The following is a 25,325-nucleotide window of genomic DNA, read 5'->3' as shown; positions in this document are numbered from 1 at the left end:
GTGAACACTCAACTTAAATAAATAGATTGAAAAAGAAGAAAACCCAACATAAATAAGTAAACGTGTACTGTGCCTGCAAAGGTCACAGACTCTGTTGGGTCGACGCTGTAATTCTGCATTATTTCCATCCCCTCACAAAGCCTTAAAACAATCAAAACAAACCGCAATGTTATTACACTTGGAGGCGTCGTGTCCTAATTCCGTAGTTAAGTCGAGTAGGCAGTAGGTTGCTCATAAACCGTTCTGTGCTTTTGCTTATGGGGGGGGGGAACACTGCAAATTGGGCTTCACTGAAGTCAAACGTTCAAAGTTTCTCTTTAGTGCAGAAGATCCCTCTGAAGCCTGACTCCGAACGCCCACAGCATCCCCCCGTACGTCTCCGCGATGCTGGGGCGCGAGTTGCGAAAAGGAATGTCAAATATCCGTCATTACACCGATGTACATAAATCTAGAACTTTTTTTCTCCGAGATATCATGCAGGTAAGTATTTTAAAACCAAACATTGCAAACGACAACATTGATGTCAACGATACCAATACATCGTAGGCTATAAAGAGTTTCACAAAATGCCCTACTTCAATGTACTGAGTATGGAAGTTCTGTCAACAATGCAACATCACTTGAAGTGAAACCCGAATACATCATATTGAATTTCTTTTTTTTTTGTTTTTCTATTTTTTTTTTTAAAGCAGTGTTTTTGCTGAGATCTCCAAACGGGGCGGAGCTTCACACACTTCTCGTCTCGAGGTCGCTCTTTGCGTTAAGTTCAGCCGTGGGATGCATGACCGGCGCCGCCGCATAAACGACCGCTGGGTTTCAGCCGGTCGTTACGGGGAGAGAAAAAAAAAAACAACAAAAAACACCCCCACACATTTCAGACAGGCTTCAACTAGAGGATTCACAGGCGGATGGAGACGGAGGGCGTCTGAGCGGCGACTCAAGGGCCGCACCGCAATGTAGAGAGGAAAGACACTTAGCACGAGATGAGGGCAGCTGGACATTTCTCCGGCTGCGAAACGCTTCAGACATCCTTCTATAAAAAGACAAAGAGGGGAGCATGCTCGATCAGAGGGTGGAGTATTTGTACTCCCGACGGTGCCCCCTCACTCAACTGTGCTTTCCCTTTGGTTGGCGTTCCCCCCGTCGCTTGGAAGTCTATTTATTTCCTTTTCTTTCGTGGCCGGCAGGATCACTGTCCCCGTCTCAGATCCAGAGGTCCTGGCCGTCCAATAGGAGTGCGACAAGGCACTACTGGGTGGAACACCGGGCAAAAAAACGAGGACAGAGTGCCTCACAAACGTTTAGGGGAGGAAAAAAAAAAAGTATCTAAAAGAGGAATTCAAAATTGACATTCAAAGCGACACAGAGGCCCAAGTTAATCACAACTGAAATACAGGGATGCAGGGCGACGGTTTCACTGCGTTCACTGCTACGAAAATGCAGACGGAACAAGAAGCAGTTGCACTGAGTTCTCATTACACGTTTGATTTCGGGAACTCGGTGACAGTTTTGCGTCACGTCTGGTCTGGATTAAACCAAACAGGAAATAAAATGCCGGAAACAATTAAACCTACCGAATCCTCAAAGTCATTCGTCGCAGTAATATTGTAAATGAGAAATCGGTATTTGTGCCAGTGCTCAGTGTTGGCACCGAGCACTGGCACAGAGTGAACGCTCAGTAAATAAATGTTTTCTGTGCATCTCTACTGAAAAATCGCTCATCACACACGTCTAAATCAACTCATGGACGGCCGACCAGTCTCCTGGTGACACTGCCGGTCTTTCTTCCACTTCTCTTCATTCACTCGTCTGTACAGTTTACTTGCGTCAGCTGTTGAGTTTGTTTACTTTCAAGCAATAAAGATCGACTGTACCGGTGGGCGACAGCGGGAGGACGGTCCGCCAAAGTGTTGAAGGATTCGTCAAAAGCGTCACTTTCCAACGAAAACCTTGGGGGAATAGGGACACAACAAAAAGGCTCAAGCTACATCCCATAACGCTGATACTGGACGCTGCTCACGCCGCAAAGCTACATTCCCCAGACGCAGGCATTCACAAGTGCATAACTTTAGCTTTGACAATTAGTGGCGATGCAAGATACAAGAGGAGACTGAAGCCCGACCTTCACTCCGCCGAGAGACAAAATGCAGGAAGTACACCGAGCGCCACGTCAGCCACGGATCACGGTGGGATCAGGACTACGTCGATCACACCGTCGAAGCTTAAAATCGATAACATGATGACGTGGTGTGTAAATGACTTGTTGTAAATGGCTGTTATAATTTGATCGTTTAATCGACAGCTACCAAGTCACCACAGAAATAGTGTTCCAATAATAGCGTTATTGCACTGGTTTAAAAGCGGCGGCATGCAGAGTTCACCGCACGCACCTCCGTGTCGTCAGTCCCGTCCTGTCGACCCCGTTCGGCGGGAGGCGGCGAGGAGGCGCGCGCCGCGAATTTGGCCGATTCGTTCGCTCGGCATCGTTCCGCCTCCGTAATTTACACGTGGAAGCACTTCAAGATAATACCAAATGATAAAGTTCCATAACCAAGCATAGACACCGAATACTGTTGGAAGCGTGTCGGTAAAAACAAACTCTAAACAAAGTTACAACAACCTAAAAAGACAAAAAAAAAAAAAAAACAGAAGAAGTGCTTCCTCTGATATGTTCTCCATGATGAAAGTCACCTTTAGGAAAGAGTTTGGCAAATAAAATTGGGCTTAAACATTCGTAATGCAGTTCGTCAGCGGTTGTCCCCGACACGTCGTTACCACCAGCAGCCTCTTGGATCGGGAAACCTGGATCCAAATCAACCGTGATCTTCTATGTTTTTCGTTGTAAAACACTAAAACACGATCAAAGATAAATGGTTGGGCTTCCTGGACCGGAGAACGCGTGTTGAAAAGAGAGAGCGAGCGGGGGGGGGGTCGGAGGTGGATCAAAAGTCTCTGACGTTGAACGTGAAACAGAAACTGAAAAATAAATTTAAAAAAAAGAAAAAAGAGGGAGAAGCCGGCGAGAGCGACCTCGGCGGGGGATGCGATCAGGGTGCCGCCGCGGAAGCGACTCTCAGGACGAGCTGGAGCGAGAGGAGGGTTCCGAGAGAGGAGCGCAGAGAGCGACCGCGCCCACATTCCGATGTGTTCTCCTGCAACAGAGGTGAAGAGGAAGCATACTTTTTTTTTTTTTTTCTTACAGAGATCTCTCTGGAGGATCTTTATGGGATGCACGAGGCGTTTCCTCACCCACGCGCTGTAGTCGAAGCAGGCCACCGGGCCTTTCCGGTAGCGAGCGCTGCTCAGGACCTCGCAGGGATTTTCCTCCTGGACTGACGGGTCACGTTAAAGGATCGAAACGCTTCAGCTCAAGCACTCGTCGAACGTCTCCTAAAAACGCCAGCGCAGCCGTGTCCGGCGCCTGACTGGGAAGGATACACTCCGTCCGGAGCTGGGTCAGTCGCTCTATCTCGCAGGAGCTGCAGGGCAGCGTCTCGGCGACCACGAACAGCAGGTTGGTGCCTTCTATCCTCTTGGCGTAGAACAACCTGAGGGAAACACAAGAGGAGTCGTTCCGTCGGGTCGGGGAAAGCGCTGACACGGTGCGCCGGTTGTCATGACAACACAAAACACACACCTTGAACAGTTTCCACAGTCCTGCAGAATGTTGTATGAGTTGGTGGTGTTGGTGAAGTAGAACTGGCTTTGAATGGTCACGCAGCTGCTGTCCTTGGTCTCAAAGCCGTCCACCACAGAGTCTCCTGCGGAACAAGCAGGAAGTTTCATTTTACATTTTTTAAAGACCTTTTATTTTTTAGACATATTTTCATGAGATTTACTGACAGAATTTGAACAAATAATCTCTCTCGTATTCAATCAAGTATAGCGGGTAAGTACATAGGTACATAGCTTTATATTTGGTACAATGCTACTTCCACAGATGACACGTAATTTCTTGGATTTCTCTCGACAGGTAAGTATGAAGTGAGTTGGGTTCATCGAGAATAGGCATTTTTCCAACGAAGTATAGCAAGAAGAAGATAACTCATTCTCATAAAAATAAATATATGGATCAATAAAATCAAACAAAATGCTTATGTTGAAATTAAGACCTCATCAAATTAAAATTGAAGGCTATTTAATGACTTTTTTAGGCCTAATATTCGCAAAACTGAGTTGAAGACATTTGAAGACACCCTGTGAAAACTGCATCCTGCATCATAAAAGGGCGTGGCGGGGTTGAAAACCTTCAATCCACATTCATTAATGTTTGCCATTATTCAGAAACACAGAAATCCCTTATTTGCTTTCCCAAGCTCACCCAGGAAGATCCAGCTTCTGTAGGCCAGTCCGTAGAGAAACTGCTGGACCACAGACCTGGAGGAGCGATCAGATTACAGATTCCCTGAACACAGTGTGCAAGCGACAATCCGGCACGTCAAGGCTGGAACAACATCAGGTCTTAAAAAGGGTGGATGCGGCGGAGCACTCAGAACGTCGCTCCCCCCCGTTGTGATATGTCAGACTGTGGATCCGCTTACTCTCTGGAGGCGGTTCAAAGGCTGCATTTGAGGCGGGGGAACAACTCACTCAGTGCGGACGTCTCAGCGTCTCGGCCGAGTCTTACCATGCCACGGCGGAGGTCCACCAGGCCAAGCTCAAGATGTCGGCCACCGAGGGCTGGAGGTGACGTGACGAGGGGGAAAAGGAGAAAGGGGGAAGCAGCCGCAGTCAAACCAAGAGAGGAAGTGTGAAAGTGTTGCATGGCACGAATTGGATGGAGTTGAAGGATCAGTTCCTAAGTTTTTCAAGGCCTCATTAAAATGTTGGTGCACATCATTCATAGCTGTTTCAAAAGGTTTCAAGAGTTTCATCTGTTGTTTTTTGGGGGTTTCTTTTGCAATTTCAGACTTTGGACTGCACCTACTGTAAGTTGCAGCAGAGCGCTAAGTTTCTTAATGGTAAAGTGTTATGAACAGCTATAAATGATGATTTTTTGATAAGGCCGTTAAAGGCGCGCCCGTCCTCTCCTCCTACCACAAAGATGCCCCTCGCTGCCGCCCCCGTGTGGCTGCTGCTGATGGGTTCGCAGGCGGACTGATACTGGAAGGACTGGCGCCGGGCGTAGATGGAGTTGTTGTAGAGAGCGTGCATCAGATAGGGGTCCACATCCCCGAAGAAAAGGCCCACCTTCAGCAGAGGAACACGAGGACATTTTAAGGTGGGAGTGAAAACGGATCAGTGAAACAATGCAGCGGGTTGCCACCGTTCTTTTTAAAAATTATTTCTTGTAAAGTTAAGAAACACTAACTATTTAAAACACACATTCACAGTAACACTAACACACACACGTACACTCAAAATTACACTTTACTCATAACTGTTAGATATTAAACCACACACACACACACACACACACACACACACACACTCCCAATGCCGTTAATTGTGTTGTTTTGTCAATGACCTATTTTATTTTTTGTTGATTATCCTCCTTTCAAAGAGATAATAATGCCAAGGGCTAAGTGTAAATATAGACATATTAATATAAGTATAATGTAATGAAGTTGTCCTCCAAAGAGGGAGGTGGTGGCAGGCCAAAAAAAAGAAAGAAAAAATAAACATGGATAAATATATGGATACCAATATATGGATAAAAAAAAATTGTCAGTTACATATAAGAATTTAAAAAAAAAACGATGCAGATGGTACATAGCCATGAACATAGCTGATGTAATCTCTACAATTGTACATTGTAAAAAATATGTATTTTCAATTGGTAAATGACGTTGAATGGTTCATCTGTGAGGAAAAGGAATTCAAGGAAAACAAATCTACAAAACCACGAAAGAAATGACACCTCAGTGATTTATTTTGCTCTTATCATTTCTGGTTTGGCTGCCTCACCAAAACACTCATATCATATCATAACCCTCCACAGACCATCGACCTACCTTTTTCCAATGATCCCTCTGATTGGACATAACCAGGAACCCCCCGTCATCGATTAGATAACACAGCAGGTCCTAAAAACCAACAATGCACAGTTGATCTCACTGTAGCACCAAGCCTAATGTGGATAATACAAGTGACAATCACACACAGAAGTTCTCCACCATTATAGCTTTAGATCCCGTTGTCGTGCTAAAGACTAAAGTTATATTTTGTTTGACATTTTTACGGTCTGCACTGAGCTACACCATAACCACTTTCGAAGTGACAGACATAAAAAGGATGACAACTTTAAACATAATCACATGCCAGTGGGGTAGCCCCCCCCCCCATCCTCCGCTAAGATTCCTAACAAGTGTAGAGAGTGACTGGCGGTAACTCTAGCCGGTTAGCTGTAATCCCACGGGAACCAGATGGCCCGCATGGATCCGTACTGTGCCCCCCACTCCTCATACCAGCGCAGACCCTCGGACATAAGGTCAAATAAATCAACAGAGATTATTGCCGGCCTCCCGCCAAGGCACACGCAGTCTCTCTCCTTCTATTTAGTGTCTCGCTGTGGTGCAGCTCTACGGTTCTGGGTAAAAAGGAGAACGGCCCTTACATCTGTGTTCACCTCGCAGTCCATTTCACAACTTCTGGAAGGCCCGCACTGTGGAAAAATTTGGAAAAAAAAGAAAAAAGTCAATTCGGTACAACAAACCGAAACCCAACAATGAGGAGTTTGTATAGAGGAGGTGTATAAATGTACCTTGTGTGATCCCTGGCGGCTGTCGGACACGTTGCTGGCCAGGATCTTAAACTTGTCCACCCACGCTTCCAAATCCAGTTTGACTCCCACCACTGGTGATTGATGGTGGGATTCAGAGGATTAGACACGAGCAGAGCGCAACAAAGACAGGGCAAGGACATCCGGAAGGAGGAGAGGGACCAAGGCGTCTGCACTAAAAACCGCAGAGGGACGACCACGCATTTCAACTATAAGGATAATCCATACCTGCGGGCTTAAGAAGTTTGCCCCCGAGATTGACCTCCACAGCCGAGCTGACCAGGATTCCAACTGTGCCGTTCTCTGATCCCACCGGGTCGTCCGCGGCTGTTCACAGAGAAAGGAGACAGAGGGGGAAAGGGGGGGCTTTATTAAAGCACATACAGTGGGGTCGCCGCGTGTTCAACGTGACCAAGTGATCAACACCGAGAGCACCATCCACCCATGGACTGGTACTCACAGGATCGCGGTGGAGCCCTGAATATGTAGCCCCTGTTGTCCAGGCTGCGTCTGAAATAATTGGAGTTGTAGGGTTCGGGGTCCTCATCCCATGAATCGGCGGCCCTACGGAATAGATGAAGACGCACAACGAAGCGTTATCACGACAAAGTCACGTCACGCAGGCGGGAGGGAGGCAAAAGTAGGAATATTGAAGCTCCCGTAAATCGGGAGGAGGTCGTCTCACTTACACATTCGGAAACACTCTTGTCACGCCGCCGTCCGTCGAGGCAAAGACAGCCAAGAAGCCGTACCTGGGAAATTTCCGTGAAAGATTTCAATGCCTCCATAACGTGGGAGACGAGCAATTTGAAAACGCAGAGATTCATCGGAACTCTCCTCGTCGAGCGGGAAGCACACTATCCACACGCTCACACAACACCGCCCGTTCAAAAGATTTACTCGCGCAGCGAAGTCGCTGCGATGACGTTAACTCGACTCACGAATTCAGATCTTCGTTCTTCCACACCCTGGAAGCGAGCTGTCCGATGATGCTGGAATCCAAGATGAGATTGTGAATGAGGCCCTGGTCACCTGGGAACACAGAACACCAACATGACCTCGGACTCCCCGAGGAGGAGGGAGGGGGGCGGGATCCGCCAGGCGTCGTTCATTCGCGGTACTCACAGTCTTCGGACTCTGGCGTGAGGTCCACCATGAGAGACAGGAAGTTCTCCAAAAACTGGGTGTTGTTGTCGGAGAGGTGCAGACGCTTGCAGTACTCCCTGGGGTGGAAACAGATTAAAATGGAGGCTTTCTTTAATTCCAGCTGTCACAGTTGAAAGAGAGGGGCCCAAAGGAGAAAGGGAGGAAAGGAGGAGGTTGAAGGAGATGGAGGAGTGGTGGCCAACCTGCTGTGTCCAGGGGCCACATGCGCAACATTGAAGAAAGGATTCATTAAAAATGAACGGATAAAGAAATATACAGAATTTCTTTGATTTAACATTTTATTTTCCCTTCATTCTTGGTCGAATGGGTTAATTAAATCTGAGGCTTTTGTACCATTTTGGGATACTTTGTGGTTCTGCAGAGCAGTACAAGGATCGCACTTACCCCCCACCGATAAAACCAGGTTGGCCACCACTGAAATGCAGACTGTCCCAGTACACATTTAAACATTTTCAGTTTCAGTTCCAGAAACCGAGAAAGAAATAAGATTACCTTGGAGCCAGAAACACGTGTCCTGATGATTCGAAGGAGCTGGGTAACAAAGACTGCAAATCTGCAATATTGCATCAAGAAACAGCGTTTTAATACGACAGCCCACTGCTCCAAGATACGTCGGATACTAGGATGGGTAAAATGCAGAGAAATGCATTTTGTTGCCTCAGTACTTATACTCTATGCAATGACAATAAGTTAAAGCTAATCTAATAGATGATCTAATAAATAATCGAATAAATGAAAAGAGAATAAGCAAAAATTATACTTTCTCAATCCACATTCAGGGGTTTTCAGCCTATATGTATCCGGTTGGAAGTACTCACATTGGAGCTGCAGTATCACGTCGCTCAGGTCGGCCTGAATGAAGTACTCGTTGTAGGGCGGTAGTACCAAGCCCAGACTGCAGGTGGCAGCACAGCAAAACGGGAGGGAGGTTGACAAGATTGAAACGGGGGAAAAAAACACAGTATCAGGCATCCTCACAACAGTGGTTTACACTCTCACCGCATAGCACTCGCCCACGGTGTAAGCATCCAATAAGCAATACCGCTGAGCCCTCACCTGTAATCTGTTCCGTTGATGGGCGTCCAGGTGTAACCCCTGTACGCCTCGTCGATGTATTGCTTAAATGGGAGAGATATTATTATTATCATTATAATTATAATATCACAAAAGTAAAGCATTTTTCAAGCTTAAGATTCAAGATCATTTCCATATGTCTGTATGAATCTAATCTGAAAATATGTGCATGTGCAATTTAGACTTGAGCAACATAAAGGCCCTGAGCTTCACGCTAAAAAGAAGCTGAGCACATCGCGCAGCGGAGCCAAGGCTCACCTCGTCGATCGACTTCACAAGGGTTTTAACCTGCATTTCACCCGGCCTTCCATCGATCATTTGTCTTCGTATCTGGAGGACGGAAAAGGAGGGATCGTTTGTACCGTATCCTGTAGAACAGTACACATGCCGCTTCACCGCTGATCTAGGGATAACCGCCAGCGGAAGCGTGATGCCGGTAAACAGCATCAAATGCCTCGAAGAGCAGAATTTCCCCGGCACCACTTTGCACTGAGTGCTCACCTCCTCTTTATTGCCGTCTTCCACTTCTGCATCCAGGAAGTCCAGAGTCACGGGTTCTGGGAGATCGTCGAGCTGAATGGAATCAGGTGGATCAAGTAACACATTAAAAATACTTTTAAACAGCATTGGAGAGATTACGACAGCGAGAAGAGCAGTTGACATATGAATAACCTTGGGCTGCAGGTTGGGGTGCAGAAGAAGATAACCGTTTGGATCGATGGCAAATATGTATCCGTTGGCACCGAGCTGCAAAGAGGAGGAGCAAAGTAAAAACCAGTCGCGGTGAAGGCTGTGCTGCTGGTGGTGCAGAACAGGGTCGGATAAATAAGGACAAGATAAAAGACAAATAACGTGCATGAGGCGCTCACTTTGTATCGCGGCGTCAGCCTTTTTATCTCGTCCAGGTGAACGTCGACCCCCATCACGCCCAAAATAAGCTGGTTCTGGTGAAAGAACAAGAGTTTCACCATACGAGCACATGTTAACGCAGCAGCAGCAAGGAGGGTTCACTTATTGCGTGAATATTTTCGATACGATAGCAGCATCGTGCAACATTAAAAAACAAACACTGCTCATTGTTACAGACATACCTGTGAGTTTCCATCCATGGTGAGATTAAAAACAGGTAAAGTCCCAGTGACCACCATCCCAAGACCCTAAAAGGAAAAACAAATTGCAAAAACTGTCTAGTGCCTTTACTACATCTCCATCTATATCTATAAAACGTAATATAATGCTGGCCCAATTTCTTGGGTGGGGCTGTCACAATGCTTTCTTTTTTAAACGATGTGTGATGTGATGTGTAATTAAATGCACAGATATACAAACAAAAAAATCCTAATAAAAACAGATAAAGATGACGACAAATTGTACCTATTCTATTGCACACGCCTTCGTGTGCAATGGAATAGGTACAAAATAAAAATGCGGTACGTGCGGTCACAGAGCGGGAATGTGGGAAGGGTCCAGTTACAATGTGATAGTCCTAATAGTCCTATCCTAGCTGTAAGTACACAGAATTAATTTAAATGAGGCCTCATTGATTTGAAACTTAGTTTAATTATAGCTGCATCTCCAGTAGAAGTATCTGGCCTCATTTTCCAATAGCCTACATGAGAGACTCCATGCGTACAGACAGACATTTTTTTAATATAATCTAGATATTTTCAACCGATTTGACAAAGCTTTAGAGAATTATGTGTGTGTGTGTGTGTGTGTGTGTGTGTGTGTGTGTTGAGATCAATTACAGTCTCCCAACTAATAAGATGCGTTAATAAGATCTACACATTTATGTACACCGGGGCAGAGTCTGAACACAGCATTAATAGGCCTAAAGGACAGTGAAGAGTGATTTACTTATTGACTTCTTACTCCCTCTTGTGTCCTTTCTGTGTCATAGCCCGATTATTCTATCAAACTTGTAAATTATAGACAAAATGAAAATGTATGAACACATCATATAATATCTCAAATATTGATGAGGTGACTGTTTAAAGAAAAAAAAACAAAAAACGTATAACATTTATTCTAGTCCGAGACCCAATAAATGAGACCAAATTTTGGTCTCATTTATTGGTGCACTGAAATGGTCCCCAAACCCAAATATATAGTCATTTATTTAATAAATGACTATATATTTGGGTTTGGGGACCATTTTAGTCTGGACGTTATTGTATACAAACAGCGCCCACACAGTCTCACCAGGGCGTCCTGATAGACGTTGGTCCACTGCACTTGCTTGGCCACGCTGCCTGCCAGCACCATGGGGCGGCCCAGCACGTCGAGGTACTCCTGACAACACGCAGGAATTTAAAAAATAATAAAAACACACAACAACCAACAGCAGCCGGGGAGCGGGGCAATTAGGCGCACAAATATGTGGAATTCGTCTCGTCGGGAAGGTAACGTCACAAGGAAAGGTGGAGAAACTGTGTGTGGATCAGCTGTGAGAGATGCACGAGAGAGACCCACCTGGGTGTTAATCCTGATAGCACAGATGGAACGAATTTCAAAATAGTAACCTGGTATGAAAGGTAAGAAGAGAAACAAGAGGAACACAGAGAGAGAGAGAGAGAGAGAGAGAGAGAGAGAGAGAGCGAGAGAGAGAGAGAGAGCGAGAGCGAGAGAGAGAGGGGGGGGTTTGGGGTAGAGAGAGGGAGCGATAGAGGGAGGGAGAAGAAGAAGAGTGTCGGAGGGATGCTATTGATTTACACTGAAACAGTTGATCAAGATGCCGTATTTTCTGGCTGCTAATTCAACTGTGAACTAGCCATTTCAATTCTACAAAAAGGGAATTTTAAGTGGGAAAAAAAATTTGTTTTTTGCCCAATTTCTCTAAAATTTTAATTTCAGGCCAAACTCTGAAAAAAAACGATCATTACAGGTCATTTTTGATGCATTTACACCCTCACAGTTCGTGTTAGTTTCTCTGCTTCCTGCTCTGTTTTCCTTGTTTTGTCAGCGGCCTGGTGTTCCCGAGAGGGTTATTTCAGAGCCGTGTTTTAGACGTGCCAGGGATCTGCTTATCCAGAGATATGACAAGCAGATATGATGCCTTGTGCAGATTACAAACACTGGCGCTACGCACAGCCAGAGCTGCTTCACCACTGCGAGTGTTTCCAAGTGCTATCGTAACAATCATCTCGGGTGAAAATAGCTCCAGAAACAGCCCGGACAATCAGACAACAAATGTGGTCTTCACTTTCAGAACCAATGCTCCGCAGATTAGTTCTTACAATGTATCTTTCCAAATATTGAAAAGTATTCACAAATATTACCAAATGCATGTTAAGAAGGTTCTATATGGGACAGTAGTTCATACTTTCTAAACAATTTGTTGTTGCTGCTACATCATGGAGCAATTACATTCTTACAATGATATTGATTGGTGATTACACTAAAATAGAGCTAAAATCATCAAACTATTAACTTATTTTTCCAGCAAATAGGACATAGCGAACAAATGAGAAGATAATCTATATAAATTGACTTACCTTTGTTGGTGCAGGCAATCCACTGTAAGGGTGTGACGTCATAGTTGTGTTGACCAACAGAGAAGGTAAACACTCGGACCTTGAGAACAGGAAACGATCAAACGTTCATTATCAAAAATGAGATTGAACCAAATGAAACCGCATTTCAGGCTAATTATAGCTGCGCCAGAGAAAGGGATACGTGTTTGCCTTTCTGATTTTCCCAGACTCAGAGGGAACTCACCGTTTTGTTGGGCCAGTTGTATTGCACAAAGATGTCCTGGGCTCTGTCCTCTCCTCCGTCCGTAAAAAGCATGATGATTTTGTTGCAGTTTGCCCGCGGGACATTTGTCTTCTGAAAAAGACAAAGTGCAACGGAAAGGGGCCGGTGAACAAACACCAATGTGGCTGAAGATGACAGAGGAGTTTTGATAAAACTGTGCCATTTGAGCTAGTCAGCAAACAAACAGAGTGTCACACTTGATAAATAATCAGTGACGAAATTTCATCAATGTGCAACCTACATTCAAAAGCTGATGGAAGGCGAAATGGAAGCCAGACTTGTAGTCAGTCGTGCCTTTAGCTTGCATTTGCTGCACCGCGTCTTTGAAGATCTTTTTGTTGCGCACGTTGGCCTGAACAAGGTGTTTAAAGCAAGGAACCACGGCCTCCGCCTTCTCATTGAACTGAAACAGAGCAGGTGAAGTGTCCATTATCCAACTCACCGAGGAACCAAGGCCTATAAAAGCTAAAGCGGTAATCCGTACGATTATTTTGTCAAGTTAATCCCATATTTGGTACTTTTTTTTAGCTGGCACTTAAAAGAACAGGCCTTCACTGTATTTTACATTATGCATGTACTCCTCTATATGCTGTTTCCATTGTTGGCGGTGGGATCCGCCTTTCCCGTCAAGGATACAAAGAGCACGCTCAAGAAGTGAAAGGCAGCCCCCACCACCACCACCACCACAAGAAACACATCAAAAGAAGGCATGGCTCTCCAGAAAATAAGTCGACCATCTTACAGCGGAGATCTGGGCAAACCCAGAGGTTTGAACCAACACTGACAACCTCACGGATTTCCACTCCAAGAGACATAATATAGTGTGTGCACCGACAAAGAAAATCAACGTGATGGAGGGGGTCGGAGAGGCCACACGAACCCGGGCCACGTTGACGTAGTCGTCGTCGGACAACGTGTCCAACATCTCCATCACCGACGCCTTGATGAGCTTCAGAGTAAGGCCGCTCACGCTGCCGCTCCTGAGGAATACACCGCCACGTCATCACAGACGCAGGCATATCAAATATGGAAGGCAGGGGCGGCACATGTGTGATCCTAACACAGAAACGATGACTCATGGCTCGTTTTGATTAAAAGAAACATATTTTTGATGTAAGAGGTAAATGTTTGGGATGCGGTTTAGAAACCGCATCCCAAACATAATTTGTTGTAGTTCTGGTTAAATGTGTACTGTAGTTACATTCGACTTAAGGGCCGAGTTACTGTGATAACAAAGCAGTCGTTAAAACACCATGCTGGGAGGCTTCACCGTGTGCTACCATATGTTGTCTTCACTTTGGTGAACAGATGCAGTAAAATTGCATTAAACTAATATAATAAATTTGAGTTGAAAGGAAAGAAACATTTAAAAAAATGTCAATAAGGTGCACTCAATTCATAGCCATAATAAATGAATTCCTCCTTATATAATACTTACACATCCACAAGAATAACCATATCTTTTGGTGACGAGGCTCCCTGAATGTACCTGCAGCACAGAAGAAAAATGCAAAGAAGATTGTCATCCAACTGTATATATATATATATATATATATATATATATATATATAATAGAATATATTATAGAAAAACAAGCAGCATACTGTACCAGGGCCTCCTTCTAACATCATAGAGGTCAATTTTATCAGGGGCTCTCCAAGGTGTGGCTGCAGAAAAACAGGATAACATGCCTCCCATTACGTCATAATCCAACCTTATTACACATTGTGCGCTATTAGTCATCTGAGTTGTCGTCTTGTTTCGCTCATCTGCTTTGTTGTGTCGTTTAGCATTACCTGGGTAGTAGCGTGTGACGCCTGTGGCACTCCCAAACGCCTGCCACAGGAGCGAGGGATCCTCCCGACTGTTCTCCATAAACACCTTTTCCAGGGCCTGCGTCCAGTTCAGCTCATTCAGAATAACTGGGGCTGAGGGAGGACCAATTCACAGGGGTTTTACAATGATATCATAGAGCTATTTGAATAATTGCAGTCACTCGAATAAAATAAAAATAAAGTTAAATGAAATAAAATAAAATAAAACTCAATAATAAAATAATAAATAAACAAACAAACAAATAAACAAACAAATAAACAAAAAGACAAAACAAACAAACAAATAAATAAATAAATACATTTTAAAAAGTCATAGAATTGAGCATTAAATAAATAAATATAATTTCATTGAAATCGATCTATTCATTGATGGATACAGTTACCTCCTTTATAAATGTCTGTTGGGATCTGAACCGCAGTGTAGGAGTAGTTGACATTGTTTTTGAAGTTCGGATCGTACACAAACTCCAACTTAATATGGGATGGATTTTCCATCTCTCCATCTCCATCCATGGAGTACTATGGGGCAAGCATGAAGTTTGTTATTCAGAGAACCATAAGCATTTCCCATAACTCATCTCAATTTATGTTTTCTAGCTTCTTAAAGCCCTTAAAGTCGCTGTAAAGCCGCGATAAATATGTGTTCTGAGTTTGTCCCACCATAGAAAAATGTGTTATTAACAGCTTTTGATTGAATGATTATAAAAATCGCAAGAATATATAATGAGGTTTCAAAATCTTGGAAAAAAAAAGGCTGTACTCTCTGCTCACTGTGGGCGTGTCCACTGAAGCTGCTGAGCCCAATCGCACGAGAGCAGCCGCCTCTCTCAAGTGTCAATTACCACTAATCCAATACATACTTACACAAATCCAAAAATCAGAAAACCCATTACGGGCTGTTTTGATTTCGTTCTCAAGTTAAAAATAGAACATGAAAAAAAAATGGGATATCTGTTGCGGGGATCGTGGTGGCTCCCCCAGAACGGAAATTTAATTCAGGAGAGCCGAGCTGTAAAGTCTGGCATCCAGGGGAAGAAGCATTTGAGGGATGTAGGCGTCACAGCAAGAAGGCAAACCGGTGCAGGCTGTACAGTAGTAACTCCTTGCGATTGAGGGAGAGAACCACTGACCAGGACCACAACAACTGTTTAGCGGTCGAACTCCACAATTCAGTACTACATAGTTCAGTCTTTTTACATGTTTTAAGCGATTACTTTCTAACGTGTATAATGGGTCCGGAAACAAATCTCAGAATTGACTTTGCAGGGACTTTAAGAGGGATAATTCCAACAAAATGATTACATTCGGAAAGATTTAGTACATTTAAACATTGAATCCATGTACTGTAAACTCAGAGATGAACATTCCGCATTCCCGCATTCCGCATTCCCAAGTCGCCAAATCAATCATCTGGATTGATTAAGGAACACGACCTGGAGGTAAAACTAATGAGTGGAATCAGCTCAGTGCATGACTGGAGCAAAACCCTGGTAGGACTTTTTTCTCTGTGAACATAGAATTGTCCACCTCTGCTAAAAATAAACATAGTGGAGGAGTGGATTTATTTTCCGCTACTCACATAGTCCAGCTCTGCCTTTGAGTCATAATAAGCCATGTCCAACTCCTAAAAAGGAAAACAGTGGATAAAGTGGATAATGTTACGGAAAAAAAACACCCTGAGACAGTGGCAGCCTCTTCGTGGATGATCATTCAATTTTTGGATTTTAGTTTTGTTAGTGTGGAGGTCAAACAGTCATTTAATAATGACAGTTTCTGAATTACTGAATTCTCATCCAAAAACCATCATCTTAAATAACGGGTGTACGTGAATGAACGAACATTTTAATATGGGTTATAGTTCTTTGGATTGATATATTTCTGCATCCTGCTCCATCCGGGTGGAGCTGGATGGAAGTTGGGAGATCGCTGGGATGGGCTCCTGCCGGTTCGTGCACGAGGAGCCCTACAGTCGTGAGGATTGCAGAGAGATAAACCGCCCGGGGAAGGACAAGGTCGTGTGGAAGGAAGGGGTGACTTCCCAGATCACTGGGCTAATGAGCCAAACCAAGGAGAAAAGTGGAATGTCAATGACTTGCGGAGCTCGGCAGGATCAGTCGCTTTCATCAGCTTATTCCAGGCCTCAAACCGGCGCTTTCTGTCTCTGTGTTTATATAATAGCAGTGGAAAGTTAAAAAAACGCTTGTTCTGCGTTGGCTCCTGATTTTGCTTCAACAAATCGGTCCATCAGTAATGTAGGGACTCTGCACTCTGGAATTTGTATTGTTCTGTGTATTTGTTCATAGCAATGGTTGCAGTCCAGATTCTTAATCAATCAAAGCAGAGACTTTTATACTCGCATTACTGTCGAAATAGTGCGTCTTTCTCTGTATGCCAACTATAACGTTGGTGCAGAATAACTTCTCTGTGAGCCTACATATTTCTCCCCGCTGTTCTGACACCAGGATATGATGGAGACAACACTGTTCTAGAAAGCAAGAGTAAGCACAGTGCCATACAGTATGGATCCAAACGGTCAAGACATCGAGCAAGGAAGGTGCAGATTACATCACTTTGTCTCATTCTCAGTGTTTGTTGCAAATGGAAGCACAATGAGGTTTTTTTTCGGTTAAGCATGCTTTGCTAGAACTGGAATGCTGTGGCATTTATGTTCTATAGAATGTACCTAAAATAAGACTGTGGAGTGGTATGTAGGCCAAATGCTGCTTCGCGTTTCATGATTTACCTTGATGCCGTCCTGCCATAAATGCTCTCGCTGAAGACGCTCTGCCTCACTGGCTAACCTCTGAAAGTCAAAAACAAACATTTAGCAGACGCTTTGATCCAAAGCGACTTACAATCATCAGGAGTTAAGTGTCTTGCTCAAGGACACTACAGCATGCTAGCAGGAGGAGCCTGGGATTTAACCAGGAACCTTTAGATTACGAGACGACCAGCTCCACCTCCTGAGCTACCATCCCCCTAACATCTGTTTTATAATTACAAGTAACACAACTATTTGTGTAATAAAACTGATCAGTAGTCATTAAATGCCTTGACATTTTCAATTGTTTATTTGAAAACTGCCTCGTCAGAGGCTGCAATGACAAAACCTAAAGTCATTGAAAATGAAAACGGGTCATGAAGTCCAAACATACTTTTCTGTGAGGTCCATAGCATCTACAATATCAACTGTATACAGTAAAAATCATATAGTCATAATGTTTATCTATTAAACCTACTGAACTACTGTAGCGCCCTTTAAGCTGCACTGTGTGTTATTTCACGTCATCGCACATGGACCATTTACCAACGGCTGACACAGAAGATGAAATGTGAACATGACTTACATCGAGAGCTTTGCGCTTCTTCGCTAGAAGCTTCTCGATGTCAGACGCCACCTTCTCCACGATGTCACGGGGTTGATTCTTTACCAGGCTGAACTGTCGTCTCTTTTCATTGTATATCTGCAAATGAATGACGCACATCATTAAACAACGCCTGTGGAAAAATCAGAGGCGGATGTTTGTTTTGAGAGCTCAACATGTATGTGTGGAAAGGGTTAAACTACAAGCGCATCAAATCTCCAGCTGGCACCCACTGACTGCCCCAAACAGAGTTCCGGCAGCAGATTGAAACTACCCCTTGGCCGAAGATGTCACAGAGCAGATGAGCGGAATCAGTGAACTGAAAACATCAAATACTCCAATCCCTCGTAGTGTACGGTGGCCCTGGGTGAATAAACTCTGTTGAATGATTTATGCAACCTGCTTTTGACAAAACAGATTGGTGCAATCATAAACTGTGTGTTCTGGTAAACAGTCTCTTCTCCGTGGAGAAGCATTGTATCCCGCAAAGCAGCCGGGATGACGGCGATGGCGAGCCGATGCAAATGGCAATGATACAGAATACCTTGCCGAAATCTGAAATATTCACTTTTCATTTCAAAGGAGAGAAGGTATTGAGTTACTGAACCGAATTGAGTTTTTGAGCCCATCTGTGCATGCCAGGGACGGTATGCGGGTGAATTCAAAAGCTGTGGACTAAATCCAACATTTCAACAAGCTCATCGAATGGCGAAAGAAGCATTGTTTTTTCTCATTTGCTGCATTTCACAGCTGAGTGCTGATGCAGGAAACAGGGATTCTGTGGCGGCATATTGCTTTGCATTTCAAATTGTGGAGGACATCGTCTGTTGCTGTCGCTACTCGTTTGCAGGAGGGGATTACTGGTGAATGAATAAAAAAAGCAAGTCTCCTACTACAGTGGGCTTTATTTCAGGCTGCTTGACCATCTGCTCTGCTCCGACACTAACAGGGACACGTGTGACGACCAACAGTCTACCCTCTCTCCCCCAACACACACACCCACACACACGCACGCACACTCTCTCTTGTTCGTCCATCACCGTTGATGATGACCGTGGCACATCTCGTAGTGTTGGGTTTGGGTGAGTGCGGCGATGACCGAAGGGACCAATCTGAGCCCGGGGTTCTCTGTGGCACACTGGACAGGTAAGGGAGGAGGTAGAGCTCTGAGGTGCAGCCATAAGCCTTTCCTATGGCAGATTTGCAAAAGGATTCTTTCCAAGATTTTGCAAGCAACGGATAGTAGGGAGAAGCTTCTATGGATGCCGCAGGCCTTGGCGATTGACTTTGCTCATGTAGAGATGGATTATAGAGGCATCCTTGAACTCCTTGGGAACGGCTTCTAAATTCCACAGAGAGTGGAAGGGGTCGGTCAGTTTCTCCACTAAGTGAGGCCCTCCAACCTTGTAGATTTCCGCTGGGATGGCATAGGACCCTGGAGCTTTGTCTGACGAGAGGAGGCCTAGGACTTTCCTGGTTTCCTCAATGGAAGGTGGAAGAGCAAGGGACCGTTTATTTTCTTCAACTTGAGGACGTCTCGCACTTGCCTCCTCATATAGGCAGGATGGTTGTTTGAGGACTGTGCTGAAGTGTTCAGCCCACCTCCACCCCACAGCCAGGCGTCTTGCATGAATCTGAGTCTCTGCTGGACAACCCTGCGAATGTTGAGGAAGGCAGTTTTATTTAAACTTGAGCTGCTGTCATTCAGGTACGCTTTATGCAGGTGATGTTTTTCCATCAAGGAGTGCTTGGATTTCCGCATCGTTCTCATCAAACCAATCTCAATGTATACTTATGGGAACATCAAGTGATTCAAGGGCTGTAGAATGCAGCACGGTCTTGAGGGAAGTACAGTCTGCCTCAGCATCTTCATGCTCAAAGCCTAGAGACTCCAGGCGATGGTCTAGAGCCTCAACAAGGTCCAGACGGGTGTGGTCTGTTGTAAGTGTGTGACGTCAAGACACTTGACACGTCTTTGAGGCGTCTGGGAGGCTTGATCCGGAGGTGAAGTTTGGAAATGATGAGATGATGGACAGTCCAACATTCAGCACCAAGCAGAGCCTTAGTCAGCCTGACATTGTGCCAGTCTCTCCGCCTCACGATGACATAGTCAATCAAGTGCCAGTGGTGCAAACATGGATGCATCCATGAAGATCTATTGCGCTTTGGTTGTTGGAATATTGTGTTGGTGATGTGCAGGTCAAACTTGGAGCATGTTTTCAGCAGCAGAAGGCAACTTCTGTTACATTTTCCAACGCCAGGTGCACCTATGACTCCATTGCAAGATGGATTGTCATTTCCAACTCTGGCATTGAAGTTCAAGATTCAAGATTCAAGAGGTTTATTTGTCACATACAATATGTTAAGTTGCCAAGTATCAGGAGTTTGTCAGAGCTGGTTGTGGCAGCAATGATGACCTCCAGGTCAGCATAAAACTTGGTTTTGATTTTGTCAGAGTTGGTCATGGTTGGGGCATAGGCACTAATCATGGTGGCCTCCTTAGTACCCAATAGATGCAGCTTTAGGGTCATTAAACGGTCGCTTATACTCTTGGGTAGGCTTGCCATTTGGTTGACCAGGTGTTTTTGTACTGCAAAACCAACACCCGCATCACATCTCTCCTCTTGCCCTCGTCCACTACAGGAGAACGTTGTTCTCACACGCACGCACGCACGCACACACGCACACACGCACACACACACACACACACACACACACACACACACACACACACACACACACACACACACACACACACACACTTTCCCAAAATAGGAATCATTACCCTCCAACAGATGATCTTAAATCTTTTCATTTGACATGTACCTTTTTAGGGAGAAACTCTGAATGCCAGGCTTGAAATCCCCAAACAAGGGACAGCTAAGGTCATTGAGAAAAAAATAAAAATGCTTCCTCCTCAGTTTCATAGCTGTAAAGTTCTACAGCTGATGTTTATTTATAATATTATTATTATTATTATTATTATTATTATTATTATTATTATTACTCAACATTGACCATTGCCCAGAGCACTTTAACAACTTCTTGTGCCGTGCACATATCATAATTACAGCAAACATAGAATGAGCTTCAGAGATCCAGCCACAAAAAATTCAAACAGCAGAGCCCATTTCCTCAAATGGGTTTGAATAAAAGGGTTTTATATCCATCCGGGGAAAACAAAGCAGGGAATTATTGGTTGTCTGTGACGTGACAATGAATCCGCTGAATATATAATGACAGAGGAAATGGAACAATACTCTACAATGGGTTTACAAGAGGTTGTTTACTGTGTTTGCTTTGCTGCTTGGATCCAGCCCTTTAGCTTCATCACAAACAGTAGCGGCGGTAAATTGTGCCCGACGCATAGAAAGGATAAAAAACAATGAATATGACGTATGTTTTGACACTCACCCCTTTTAGCTGCTGAGCTCCGGTGATCTGCTGAAAAACCCTGTCAATCTCCTGCTCAATACGCCTGGCCCAGTGCATTATCCTGCAAATAAACACGGTGGAGTTATTGTTATTCAAGAACGAGGGAATTAAAGAAGAAAGAAATACGAGTATTATCTGAAGTGGAACGGAATGTGACAAATCTAGCTTCAACCATCATCAGTGGTTAAACAACAATAACAAAAATAAGATGTGCCATGCAGGGTCTTACACTCACTGTAGGATTAAAAAAAAAATGAAATGCATTTTCTGTTTTGTAAGATCAGACCAGATCAGATCAAGAGAAAGTAAAAAGAAGTAAATGTAAGGCAATTCGAGAACAAGAATATGTTTTTACTTTAGAGAGGCAGATCATGAACTATAATCATTTGGCAATTTGAATCGGATGCATCTCACAAGTTGTGCCGACCTAATAAAACACATTGACACTATTGTCTTCACTTTAAAATGAGCTCTATAGGGATACTGTATCAGTAACAACAAACTCAGATGAGCGGTGAGGTTGCCATGACACTGCTCATTGTTATGAATGGAAATAATAAGATCTTGTGAGAGAAAGAATAGAGTCATTTTCATAAACCGTTATCTAAATGATAGCCCAGAGAATCATTTCCAGTCGCTATAATTAAAAAAGGAGAGGTCAAATTAACGGTATCATTACCGGCTCATTTAACTGATTATTTGACGTGGCCTCTTTTAAAGAATTATTATCCCGTTCTGCACTTGCTCAACGCATTTGTTATTAATAGAATACTTGGAATTCAACATATCGACTGTGCACAGACTGAACTGGGCTTCATTTTATTCTGGAGTAAATTAACACAAGTTCATTTCTTCCTAGATTTTGGATTTGACATATTCATAATAACAAGATCTTCACTAAGAATGAGAAGTACAAATAACTCCCTCAATACCTTTGTCTTACAGTTATGTTGTTGGACAAAAAAATGTCTTTCATAACCTCTAAAAAATGTCTTTCATAACCTCTACCACCTCCTAAACCTCATTCCTTATCTTATCCATTACAAATGTCCACTGTTATCAAACCACTTCACTTTGAATGAAGACGTATCTTCTGATTTTCATATATGGTTTGAAAATGACAGCCCACTGTTTCCCATTGCATCATCAATCTACTTGGAGAGGCCTTTTTTTGAGCCCAAAATGATGTTGTGTGCGTACGGGCAGGGGTTGTTATGTTGCGTGGCTACAGCCAAAATAACTCCGGATCGCTTTTAACCCAGCGACTTGGAGTAGCTGAAGTTCTTTCCTTTTTTTTTTGAGAGAGAGAGAGCGCTCCATTTCCTCCGCTCTGAAGCCCTTTGGGACGCCAGACATCTCTATCACAGCACTGCGATGGAGCAGCTGAGCAGCGTACTTCCGCCTCTACACTCCTACCTGTCACTCACACACACACACACGCACGCACACGCACACACACGCACACACACGCACACACACACAAACACACGCACACACACATACACACACACACACACTCTGGGACGGGCTGAAGAGCAGTGCTACATGCTGTGACCCATATTTGCTTACAGAGAAGGGAGCGAAAGGTTGGTAGGGTGGAGTAGAAGCAAGAAAAGATAGAACAAATGGAACAGCCCTGGGAAAAGAATGGGAGAGAGAGTGTTATAGAGGTATTAATGCATTGAACGGGTGGGAGGCGTGGGGCGGGGAAAAGAAGGAGAGGGAGTAAATCCTGACTGCTGCAGTATTAATTCTTAATTGGAACGGTGGCTCGGCTCGTTGGGCCATATAGGAGGAAGCCGGCGCTGCTGTTTCAAGGTACTCAGCAGAAAAAAAAAAAAAGGTGGAATGGAGTGGAGAGCTGCTACCACCACTTGCAGTCACCTCATTCATCATCGATGCGCGTGCGCGCACGCACACACACACACACACACACACACAACACTGTCCACCCTGTTTCTGATTGGTCAACACACTTAGTATCTGCAGCTGCCATTGGCCAGAAGTCCTTTGGTGGAACCCAGAGATGGCGGTCCCATCTGGTGAGCTGTGCCTCCAGTGCAGAGCCTGGAGGAGGGCCCAGATCACCCTGGTCTCAATTTAAGTGCCAGCTGTACTTAAAGAGTGATGGGTTGAAGGCTATCAGCTGACATCTTAGAATAGGATCTTTTTTTTTAAATTGAGATGGCTTATATGCAGATGGGACTCAGGGAAATATTGGACCTGAGAAACCTGTATGACCTGCGCTGTGTTCTAAACTGGAAACGTGACAAAAGCGACAGCGCCAGGCGAGGATGTTAATTCATTTTAGGACTGTCAGAAATGTTTTTAGAAAGAAACTATTAACAAATAGCCGCTAAAGACAGGTGAAAGGATATAGTAAGAGATTCATATAATAAAACAAAGACTCCAGAAAGTCAACCTTGGCGATCAATGGGGAAAAAAATTACATTTACATTTCAAAAAAACACATTGACAATTTAAGTACAATACAAACCGATGAGGCCTATTCTATACAATAATATTTATGTAGTGTAAAAGATCGCCTAAATAACCATGTTTTGTTCGTTTCTTTGCGCAGAAAAATGTATGAACTCTGCAAAACCTTAAACAAGCCAGTCTTCGTTCCTTTCTTTTGCCCCCTCTGCAATGATGTGATACACCTGTTACGGATTTTTTTTAGGGAGGCTAAAACGTGAATGTTTTGACAAAATTTAAAAAAATATATATAAAATAAATAAATAAATAAATAAAAACATTAAAAAAATAAAAATAAAAATAAAAAATAAAAATATATATATATATATATAAACTGAGGCCATGATTTTATAAATGTGTTACTGGGAGTACACAAGAAAAAAGGAGGAAGACACATGCGACCACTTTTATTTTGACGCGGGGGGATTGATGTGCTGGAGTATCATCGCTCAAGGTGTGATTGGACAATCAAAACAATGCCTTCTCAACAACACAGGCGGTTTCTCAGTCGAATCAAAGCCGAAAAGATCAAACTAAATGGCTCTATTTTCCCTCCCCTTACAAAAAAGACGCCATTAGACATATACAGTATAATGTCTGATGGCAGACAGGGAGGCAGTCTTACAAATTCCTGTCTTAAAAAAAAAAATCGCTGAGATGTCCCAGCATATGTCGGGCTACTAAGAGCCCTGAACAAACAGCCCGGACTGAGCCCCATCCCTGAAGGCATCAATCACCTGATTTCCGTTGTCGTTGGAATTCTGCGGTGAAATGAATCATTTCTGCAGAATGGAGAAATAAATAGGCTGACGGTAAAAGTAAAGCACTGAACGGCTGGGCAGTGTTTATCAACCCCCCCCCCCCCCCCTCTCCCCGCCTTGCACGCTGAAGCCCGCACCTTGAAAAAAAAAAAAAGAGGACTCACCCTCAGACCTGTCAGATGCCATGAAGCGCATCAACCGAGGTGGCTGCGAAGTGGCTGCTCCGTATGCGGACCGAGCTCCTTTTAAGTTCAGTTCAACTAACGCAAAAAAACCCCCCCAAAACAAACAACCCCCGATGCCGTCTCGATGTGAGCGGGATACTCACGTGTAATGCTGGGGGAAGATAAGCGCCTCGGCTCCGGGCCGCGACGCACCGAGCATCACGACGATCTGGAGAGATACCAAGCAGACGACGCCGCAACACCGAGCGCCTATCGCCATTTTCCATTAAAGACTCCAGTCGCGGGTGTTGGGTGCTCGGGTGGGAGGTGTATCGGTTGGGAATCGGAGGCGCGCGTTGTGCAAGTTACTTTATGTCCGCGTCGCCTGCGGTGTCGGTGCGTGGCCGTGGATTCATGATGGAGCGGAGATGCTGCAGCTTGCACACACACTGCGGAGCCGCTCGCTCGCTCGCTCGCTCTCGTCTAGCGCGCCCACACCTCTCTCTCTCTCTCTCTCTCCCCCCCCCCCTCTCTCTCACTCTCTCTCCCCCCCCTCTCTCCTCCTCTCT

The 25,325-nt window shown here is 44.4% G+C and overlaps 1 protein-coding gene across 1 annotated transcript; it reads right to left on the bottom strand.

Annotated features, from left to right (window-relative positions):
• Positions 1-3,047: 3,047 nt before the first annotated feature.
• On the bottom strand, positions 3,048-25,036 carry cacna2d2b (calcium channel, voltage-dependent, alpha 2/delta subunit 2b; the record flags this gene model as incomplete). Its single annotated transcript, XM_080000979.1, has 38 exons — positions 3,048-3,152; positions 3,250-3,332; positions 3,439-3,548; positions 3,638-3,761; positions 4,322-4,377; positions 4,628-4,680; positions 5,038-5,190; positions 5,955-6,026; positions 6,557-6,604; positions 6,704-6,795; positions 6,950-7,048; positions 7,182-7,285; positions 7,411-7,473; positions 7,663-7,753; positions 7,847-7,944; positions 8,381-8,441; positions 8,707-8,783; positions 8,945-9,006; positions 9,221-9,292; positions 9,464-9,535; positions 9,635-9,709; positions 9,832-9,906; positions 10,054-10,119; positions 11,165-11,254; positions 11,435-11,484; positions 12,457-12,535; positions 12,680-12,790; positions 12,960-13,121; positions 13,599-13,698; positions 14,157-14,207; positions 14,328-14,385; positions 14,515-14,646; positions 14,937-15,072; positions 16,133-16,177; positions 17,297-17,356; positions 17,901-18,017; positions 21,333-21,414; positions 24,921-25,036. The coding sequence occupies 38 exons, from the start codon at positions 25,034-25,036 to the stop codon at positions 3,048-3,050; spliced, it is 3,300 nt and encodes a 1,099-aa protein (XP_079857105.1).
• Between the last annotated feature and the right edge of the window lie 289 nt (positions 25,037-25,325).

This window comes from Zeus faber, assembly GCF_960531495.2.
Source record: "Zeus faber genome assembly, chromosome: 5".
NCBI classification, from domain to species: Eukaryota; Metazoa; Chordata; class Actinopteri; order Zeiformes; family Zeidae; genus Zeus; species Zeus faber.
This window is presented reverse-complemented; position numbering and strand designations above follow the sequence as displayed.